At 42.1% G+C, this 10203-nt stretch overlaps 1 protein-coding gene across 1 annotated transcript; it reads right to left on the bottom strand.

Moving 5' to 3' along the window:
• Window positions 1-3604: 3604 nt before the first annotated feature.
• Window positions 3605-4534, bottom strand: LOC102836974 (olfactory receptor 13A1-like). The gene has a single exon (XM_006867509.1). It carries the CDS (start codon window positions 4532-4534, stop codon window positions 3605-3607), a length of 930 nt encoding a protein of 309 aa, XP_006867571.1.
• Window positions 4535-10203: the final 5669 nt, after the last annotated feature.

Genomic DNA, 10203 nt, shown 5'->3' with positions numbered 1-10203 from the left:
AAAAAAAAAAAAAAAATGATCAAGAACAGATGGTACCAAAGAAAGAAGTCCAATATGCACTGAAGGTGTTTGTGGAAAACAAGGCTCCGGAAAGGACAATACCAATTGAAATATTTCAAAAACTAATGCACCGTTGAGGTCTGTCCCGATGGTACCTTTCCTGTAGATCCACATTATTGGACACGCCTCATACAGTAACTATGTGGTTTTGCTTTACTCTATTTGTTGGATCTATTTGTTGGTTTTAAAACTATTTGTTGGATCTGTGAGAAGAAACTACAAGATAGTATGAAAGATGAAAGATGTAATAGTTCAGTTGTTTTGACCTTATTGACATATCCTATGACCATATTGACATATCCTATGATCTGCACTTCCTTGGGTATGTTCTAACTGTTATCAAGTATGCTATTTTGAGATATTGCTACAGTCCAAATGATGAATTTAAATGTTCAACTGCTGAGTGATACAGACATGAACTAAAACTTCATTCTAACTGAGAAAAAAAAATTGATGCACCACTGGAATCTATGCCAATTAAATTCAGAACAGAGATACTTGGCCAACCTATTCAAAGAGACCCATATGTGTTCCAATTCAAAGAGAGGTGACCCAGCAGAATGTGGTGTCTTTGGACAATATCATTAATATCACATGCAAGGAAAATGTTGATGAAGATAATTCAAGAGCAACTGCAATACCACATCAAGAGGAAAATTCCAGAACTTGAAGCCAGATTCAGAAGAGGACATGATATGACGGATATCGTTGCTGGTGTCAGATGGATGTGGCTGAAAGCAGAGAATATCAGACAGATATTTACCTGGGCTTTATTGATTTTGCAAAAGCTTGTGACTGTGTGGATCATGGAAATCTATGGATAACATTGTAAAGAATGGGTATTCCAGAAAACCTAATTGTGTTGATGAGGAACCTATACATAGACTAAAAGGCACTCATTCAAAGAAAACAAGGGATATTGAAGGGTTTAAATTCTGGAAAGGTGGGTGCCATGTTCATATGTTCTCACCATACTCATTTGATCTGTATGCTGAACAAAAACTGAATTATATGGAGAAGAAAGTGGTATCAGCATTGAAGGAAGACTCATTAATAACTTACGATATGCAGATGATAAAACATTGCTTGTTGAAAGTGAAGAGGACTTAAAGTACTTACTGATGAACATCAAAGATTACAGTCTTAAGTATGGATTTCAACTCAATGTAAGGAAGACACAAATTCTAACAACTGGACCAATATATAGCACCATTATCAATGGAGAAAAAATTGAAGTTATCAAAGACTTCATTGTGCTTATATTCACAGCACCCATGAAAACAGTCAAGAAATCAAATTATATTTTATGTTAGGCAAATCTTCTGCATAATACCTCTTCAATTGCTCAAGAGTAAAGACACTGGTGGCATATCTTCCAGAATCACGGCAACGTGCTAGACACCACAGTAATGCAAACTGACAGACAAGGGGTGGACACAAATATTTACAAAAGCTTTATTTGTAATAATCAAAAGTTAATAGCAATATAAACGTCCATCAACAGACAAATAGATAAATAAAACGTGGCATTGCATTTTTAACTAACAGTATTTAATCAAAACTAAAAAGTGATGAACAACTGATATATACATGAGTGAATCTCAAGGATCATGCAAAGGGAAAGAGGAGAAGTCAGACACAAATGAATACATGCTTACATTAATTATATTTGTATGAAATTCTAGATCATGTGAAACTGATACTTGGTGAAAAAATATCAGAAGAGTGATTTAATGGAAAGGGTCAGGAGGGAACTTCATGGGATGATTGTCATGTAATGTGTCTCGAGAGGTTTGAGTTACAGCTCTTGGCATTGGTCAAAACCCAGCAAATGTACACCTGATTTATGTATTACTTGTTTGAAAATTTTACTACAAAAGGAAAAAAAAAAAATGCTAGCATATGTTGAACTCTAGTAAATGATAGGTGTACTAATGTATGTATGAAGTGTTCTGATCTTTGAAAATTAATTTGAAATGAATAAAAATTAAGATAAATAGATGGAAGAAAAGATGAATAGTAAGTGCATTATCAAATTAACAGAAGAAAGTAAATAATGGGTCCATAGTTGTTCACTGTAAATTTTTTCAACTTTCTATGTACAAAGTAATATTCCATTGCTTTTTAAACCTTGCATAATAAATTGTGAGTGTTATAGCTCTGGACACAAGGCTGAACCAATTTTGGTGGTCAAAATTAGGAATAGATAGAAGTAGAGAAGTTAGAATGTGTCATGTCACCCAGTAGGAACCCTATAGCACCATGTGTACGTGTTAAAATGAAAGAAATAATGGATGTGATGAAGTTCAAGTTAAATAATTGAATTTGGATATGGTCTGGATACAGAAGCTAAGAAAGAGTATCAAGAATTTTTCAATAACTGACTCTTACAACTAGTGTTGAGGAAACTGAAGATTATGCACTTAGACCCGGTATAAGAGATCCCTGAAGATTTCCAAGAATCTACAACAGCTTCTTGGCCAGATAAATCAGTGTGCCCAGGGTAACTTATGGACATTAAAATAAGTAGGGGTCTGAGTGTGATGTTGTGGGACAAGAACTAAACTGTTAACCTCAATATTGCCTCATCAAGTCTACCAACGGTTCCTCAGAAACCCTACACCACGTATCTATGAGTTGAAATCAGCTTAAAGACACTCAAAAACAACACCACTAGCTGGGCAGTTTTATAAATGGATCCAGGGTCAGATTTGGACTATAGCTATAAATTTTCCCATCACTGTCAAAGATTGATAATAAATGCAACCACGGAACAGATAAAATTACTAAGAGAAAGGAAGAGAGTTTGGCTGAGGCAATGAAGACTATCAGCATTTAGAAGCTAGAAACAGAATAAGATCAGTGATGACAGTAGAAAGGACACTGAGGAAGAACTGAACCATTACAAACAATGTTTAATAAGATTTGTAAAACTAAACACAAAAGAGAACTATTTCCTGCTACAGTAGAGCTCCTCGGTGAAGAATGATGATACCCTTTTGGAAGAGAAAAAAATAGAACTATGCCCCTTTTCTGCAGATTTTACGAGTGGAGACTCGGTTACACGTGTCTTTACCTCTCTGCCACGCCAAGGACAGGAACTCTCTGTTATGGTGAGGAGTGACCACTCGTGGGTATCATGGACCCACCACCACCCGCCAAGGAACTAGTCTAGCTTAGGTCATCACAACAGCATGTCATGAAATTCCCACATTGGAGCCCACAAAGTAATGTGTTCAAAGGTCCTCATGGCAAAACCTGAACTCCGTCTTAAAGAGGTGACAGTCACACCATCTACATAAGGTCTTGCTGCTGGGTGCCAATCTCCCTCACTCATAGTAGCCAGGGTCATATCAGCAGAATCAGGAGTGAGTAAAGGTCCCTGGTAAATCATTAAGCAGCTGAGACAGAGGAAGTTCCCTTTTTGCAAATCCATCCCATTAGTTACCTTCATGTCCTTTTCCTCTTGCTTCCAAGTATCACAGTCATGTTTGAAAATTAACAGAATTGACACAATAATAATTTGAGTGGACACACTTTTGCCTCACCAGGAGATAGGGGCCATCTTCTGGAGGGCAACTTTCACATCCTTGTTCCTCAAGGTGTAGATGAGCGGGTTCAAGGCAGGGCTGACTGCTGTGTACAACACAGTCACCACCTTGCCATTCTCTGTGGAGACACCAGAGCCAGGAAGCAAGTAGGTGTAGATGACAGTGGAATAATACAAGGTGACCACCAGGAGGTGAGAGGAGCAGGTATTGAAGGCTCGGCGCTTGCCCGAAGCTGAGCGGATGCGTAGGATGCTGGCCACAATGTAGCCATAGGAGGCCAGCGTGAGGAAGAAGTTAACCACACCATAGTAGATATCAGCCATGATAATCATGACATTGTTTATGACTGTGGGACTACAAGATAGCAACAGCAGTGAGGGAGCTTCACACAAGAAATGTTGGATGTGGTTGGGGCCACAAAAGGTCAGCTGTGTAATGAGGCCTGTGTGCACTGATGTGTTGACAGCACCGAATGTCCACACAGCTACAGCTAACAGTGCACACAGTGGCCAACTCATGATGGTGCCATATCGCAGTGGCTGGCAGATGGCCACATAGCGATCAAACGCCATGGCTGTGAGCAACAACAACTCGGCACCAAGAGACCAGATCAGGAAGAAGAGTTGAGTCAGGCAGCCCTGATAGGAGATGGTGTCCACCTGGACCACCAAGCTCTCCAGAAGCTTGGGAAGAACAGTAGTTGTGCAGATGATGTCCAAAATAGCCAGGTTGACAAGGAAGAAGTACATGGGGGTGTGCAGACCTGGGCTCAGAGTGATGAGGGTGATGATGAGGCCATTTCCTAAAAGAGCTATAAGGTAGAGGATGAGAAAAATGACCAAGAGTAGGCCCCGGACCTGTGGGTCTTCTGAGAAGCCCTGCAGAATGAACTCCACAACAGCTGTTTGGTTTCCTGCTGACATCTGGATGAACCTCTTGGGTCCCTGATCAGAAGGAAGCACAAAACTATGGGTGTCATGATGTTAGAACAAGGAGCTGATCACAACCCATGAGGAGTTGTTGGCATCTTCACCAAGAAAACACAAAACCAAGGAATCAATGTGTTTCTTCATCCTCTCACCTTGGACTCCCCTAGGCAGTCCCACCTGTCCCTGATGATATCTCTTCCTCACAGCTTTTCCTGTTTGAAACCAGCAGATCTGCTCCCAGCATCACACAGTCAGTTACACAGTGAGCACAGAATGAGCCTTAAAGTTCCACTTTAACTTGGAACATATCTTTCCTGATTCAGGCACTTGCCAGTCTAGTCTGCCTCTTAGTGTCCAGGACTCAATCCTGGTCAACCTAGGCACAAAGCTAGGTGCCCAGGAAGAAAAGCTTTGGTTGCAGCTTGGGCACCCAGACCTCTACACTCCTTGACAACCACAGCTACAGGGCAAGGAGGAACTGTCCGAATCAACTGTCAAATCACCTGTACAAGTGTCTCAGGCAGAGGCAGTACTGTCCAGCCAGCCTAACATGCTTTAGGCTATTCTGCAAGAATTCCCAGACTTTCATAAGGGAATGCCCATAGCAATTGATCCATAGACAAGAACCCCGACCATGATTCAAAATCTATCCCATTTATCTTGGGCTGGTAGGAGGCCCATTTCTTCAGGGAGCACAAGGCTGTGTAGTACTGGAGGCAGCAGGAATGGGTACATGTTGAATCTCAGCACAGTTCCATGACCTCTCCGCCAATGTAGAAAACCAAGAGATTGGGCAGGGACATACTCAGAGAGCAGTCAAATTAACCAATATCAAGTGTCCCTCCACTGAGATCATTACAAACCCCAGTGAGGTTAGGAGAGTCTAAAGTCTAGATGTATTTGGGGTGGGCTGAGGGCAATCCAGAGGCAAAGTCCCCACCATGTTGCACCATTTGAACACTTAACTCCCTCACATGTAATGCAGACTGAAGACTACACACACAATGGAATATGTGCTCATTACTCTGTTCACGGTGCATAACATTAGGGAAATTATGGCATTTCTGACAGTTTAGACTGCTGCTTGGTTAATCCCTGAGGTCCTTCTATGTGCCTGCACAAGACCGGGGTAGCACAGCCCTCTAAGGTCAGCAGAATGAGAGAGCCTTGAGGAGTAAGATGGAGCCCACCCACAGGCTCTGCCTCTGAGGGTCCCTGCCATTACTCATCCAGTGGCCACATGTCATATGAACCGCCAAGCATCAAGATCTTATACTATAACAGTAATGTCCACTCTCTCTTCACTGGTTTCAACCCCCTAAGACCAAGATCTTCCTACCTGCAGATCCACCTGCAGGTCCACAAGAGGCTCCGCCACTCCAACCCTCTCACCTCCTGCATCAGATTCACAGAAGATTTGGTGGTAGGTCCCTGCTGAGTCAATGACTTCCCTCCCACAATAGAGACTGCAACCTACTTTGGAGGTTAGGCACCCTACTTGATTCCCCTCTTACCAGGAGATGAACTGCACAGATCAGTTAGCACAACCAGCAGATGTGTGGCAGGTCCCGACACTTTAGTTTCAAACTGAAATAACTAAAGACTAAAAATGAGCAAAGCAATTTTAGGGGATTTTTCCCCCACAATAAAATACGTCAGAGTAAAAACAAAAGTTTCTTCAAACAAATCAAGAGCAAATTTCGGAAAGACCAGGGATAGACAGATAGACAGCTACTACCACTGATTATTATTGTCCACTACTAATACAAGGGATGCATCCCAATTTACATGGGAGATACATAACATCTTACTCAGGTGGGAAGGTGAAATGTGACCTGTGTCCTAATGCCCACACTTACTGCTCGGTGGCTCCTGTGTTTTGCTATGGGCCTTTAACTGTTGGCCATCCCCTGCAGCAGACACCTCATCTGGAGAGCTGCCCATGAGAGTAATTACCCCACCTGGAGGTAATAGGTCCCATGGCGCAGTCTGAGGCTGACTCAATTCAGTGTTCAGGGTGCTGAGTGTGACTGGGAACTGTGCTCCCAGGCCTGGAAATGACCCCAAGAGTGGAGGGTTGAGATACCTGCATGCCCCATAGACTGGACCTGGCAAACAAGCTGACAGCTCTTTAGGGGAAATCCTTGCCACGACAACTCAGATAAGAGCCTGTGTAAAACCAACCCCTTTGAAAAGATGGATTTCAGTTTCAAAAAGTTTTTAGAACTGCTTTATTTTTTAGAACCCAGGTGACATAAGGGGTTTAAACACATGGTGCTGACTCTAGAGGTCAGTGGTTCCAACACAAAAGCTGCTTACAGGAAGCCAGATGAGACATTCTGATTCTCTAAAGACTCAGAGCCACAGAAACCCTACGGATCTGTTCTATTCTTACCATTAAGGTCTCTATGAATTGGAATCTATTCAACAGCAGTGGGTGTAGTGGGCTTTTTGATTTCCATATCAGAACTTTTTGATTGGTAGAAAGTTGATAGGATGGTACAAACATCTCCCATACACTCCCCACCCAAGTTCCCCTGTTGTAAAGATCTTTGAGTAGGTGGCACATTTGTCACAACAGATGGACCAGTATTAATACATGATTACTAACTGAAGTCCACACTTCTTCCACTTTCCCCTAATGTCCTTTCCCCACCCACACAGAACCCACCAGTGTCCTAGTTACTTGTCATGTCTCCTGAGACTCTTCTTCACTCTGACCCTGATGGGATTAAGGTCTCTCTGTGCCCCCATGAGCTCTGGCAAAAATGAGCAAACAGACTTTGTTCTAGGAGAGATATACTTCACAACTATAGTAAAAGGTCAGGAAGTAGCCTCTTACTATAGGAGTTGTAAAAGATGCCTCCCCTCTTCACTAAAGAAGCACCAAAACTAGGGCACATTCAGATTACAGCCAAAGGTGCCTGAGTACAGTAGCCTTGGAAGGCATCTACAGCTGTGTTTGGGAGCATGCAGAAAAGATCCTGAATGAGTCACAGGAAGTCACATGGAAGACAGAGCAAGAGGTAGTGGAGATTCTGCCAGATTTGTTACCATTCGAGGACTATGGTGGTGGTGGTTATGTGCTGTGGAGTCGGTTCCAACTCATAGTGACCCAGTACAGGGTTTCCAAGGCTGTAAATCTTTAAGGGAGCAGAAAGCCTCTTCTTTCTCCTGTGGAACAGATGGTGGTTTCGAACTGTTTACCTTAAGTTTCGCAGGCCTATTCGCAATCACTATGCTACCAGAGCTCCTTAACTATAGTGGACGCCAAAGCTTGTAGGACATCTGCTGAAGTTTCAGGGATGATGACCAGGAAGGCAAGGGAGCCACAGAGATGTGAAGATTGACTCAAATTTTGTCTATACTGCAAAGGTAAATGCAGGGCTGTTCCCCAGAAGGTTTATCTAAGGGATGGCAGGTGCACTGGCTGTGACATGAGTGAGGAATCACTTAGCATTTACTATTAAGCAACATATTTACTGTCTCCATCTGCAAGAGATCACTATCAAATTAAAACTAATAATTTCATATTTGGGAGCCTCCAAGCATCATATCAGCTCTGGTAGTGTAAAGGATTACGAGTAAAGCTGCTAACCAAAATTTCAGCAATTCAAATCAACCAGCCACTCCATGGTTGAAAGATGAGGCATACTGCTTCTGTAAAGATTTACAACCCCAGAAACCCTATACAGGTTTGCTATGAGTCAAACCGATCACCATATATAATCACCACAATCACCATCATCCACCACTCATCTGTCAGTTTGTCATACTGTGGTGGCTTGTGAGTTGCTGTGATTCTGGAAGACATGCCACCAGTATTTTAAATACCAGCAGGGTCACCCATGGTGGACAGGTTTCAGATGATCTTCCAGATGAAGACAGACTAGGAAGAAGGAGTGACGAACTACTTCCAAATATTCACTCACTGAACCTTGGTCGGTGCCATAGTTGCATGTTTTCACCATTTGAAAACATTTGATCTGTATGCTGAACAAAAACTGGATTATATGGAGAAGAAAGGGGTATTAAAATTGAAGGAAGACTCATTAATAACTTGTGATATACAGATGATAAAACATTGCTCATTGAAAGTGAAGAGGACTTAAAATATTTACTGATGAAGATCACAGAGCACAACCTTTGGTATGGATTGCATCTCAAAAAATTGTCACTGCTGGACCAATAAACAGCATTCTTATCAACAGAGAAAAGATTGAAGTTGTCAAGGACTTCATTCTTCTTGGATCAACTATCAACATCATGGAAGCAGCAGTCAAGAAATCAAATGATGTATTACATTAGGCAAATCTGCTGCACAAATCCTTTTTAAAGTGTTGAAGAGCAAAGATGTCAGCTTGAGGATTAAAGTGGCCTGACCCAAGTCATCATATTTTCAGTAACCTCATATGCATACAAAGGCTGAACAGTGAATAAGGAAGACAATAGAAGAATTGATGTTTTTGAGTTATGGTGTTGGAGAAGATTATTGAAAGTGCCATGGGCTGCCAAAAGAACCAACAGATCTGTGTTGGAAGAAGTGCAGCCAGAGTGTTCTTGGAGGCCAGGATGGCCAAACTTAGTCTCTCATACTTCAGATATATTGCCAGGAGGGACCGGTCCCTGAAGAAGGATATCATGTTTGGTAGGGTAGAGGGTCAGAAAAAAAGAGGAAGAGCCCAGCAAGATGGATTTGCAAAATGGCAGCATCAATGGGCTCAAGCGTGACAACAATAGTGTGGTTGGCCCAGGATTGAGCAGTGTTTCATTCTGCTGTTTTTAAGGTTGCTTTGAGTCGGTACCAACTCAATGGCATCTAACAACAACAAACATCACCATCTTGCATCATGGAGTCCTGGTGTTGCACTGTAGGATAAGCCCTGGGCCCTAACAGGGTAATAATGAGACAGAACCAACTTAATGGCACTTATCAACAACAACAGCAATGTATCATGGCAGACTGTGCTATATTGCTCTGCTGAGTGTAGGAAGAGAAGTAAAAGGGGAAAAAAAAATAGTTTGAGCACATCATAAACATACTTTCATCAGTGAAAGCAATAAAGATGAAATTTTCATTTTTATGTAATGCCATTATGTGTTAAGCAAAAGATTAATGAATTTGCCTTGTATTTTTTAGGTGACATTTTGGTAAATTTATGTAAAAGATGAGTGTCAGATATCTGAACAGGGATAGATTTCAGTAATTGCTGTAGGCACTGTTTTCCTCTATTTCCCCACTTTACTCCCAAAAGGAAGAAGCAGCTGTGAGAAACGCTCAGAGCAAGGCATGTGGTTAGACCCAAGCAGGTCCAGGTCAGTGCAGACCATAGAGACCCCACTATAGCACCCCAGACAAAATGGTACCTCACAAAGCCAGGTATTTGGTGAATTATAGGAAATAAAGGCTTTCCTGTCCTCATGTCCCTTCCCAGTCTGTCCCCCAGGCTCAGGTACAGCTAAGAGAACACAGTCCCCTGCACATCCCAGTGTCCAACTCCACCTCTGAAACTCTAAACTATAAGGTGTGATGCATTGAACACAATGTCCACAACTATGAGAGTCCCACAGACAGTGCCCATCTGGCAGCATATATGGGATAGCTTCATTCATCAACTGCCTCTGGTCCAGCTCCATCCACTAAAGAAGTTCTCTCCTGGACT

The sequence above is a fragment of the Chrysochloris asiatica genome, unplaced genomic scaffold (assembly GCF_000296735.1).
Source record: "Chrysochloris asiatica unplaced genomic scaffold, ChrAsi1.0 scaffold00105, whole genome shotgun sequence".
NCBI lineage: Eukaryota > Metazoa > Chordata > Mammalia > Afrosoricida > Chrysochloridae > Chrysochloris > Chrysochloris asiatica.
Note: the sequence above shows the minus strand (reverse complement) of the source record. Positions and strands in the feature narration are given on the sequence as shown.

Bases quoted from the DNA above. Each gene is read 5' to 3' on its own strand.
- LOC102836974 (XM_006867509.1), bottom strand. From the start codon at position 4,534: ATGTCAGCAGGAAACCAAACAGCTGTTGTGGAGTTCATTCTGCAGGGC.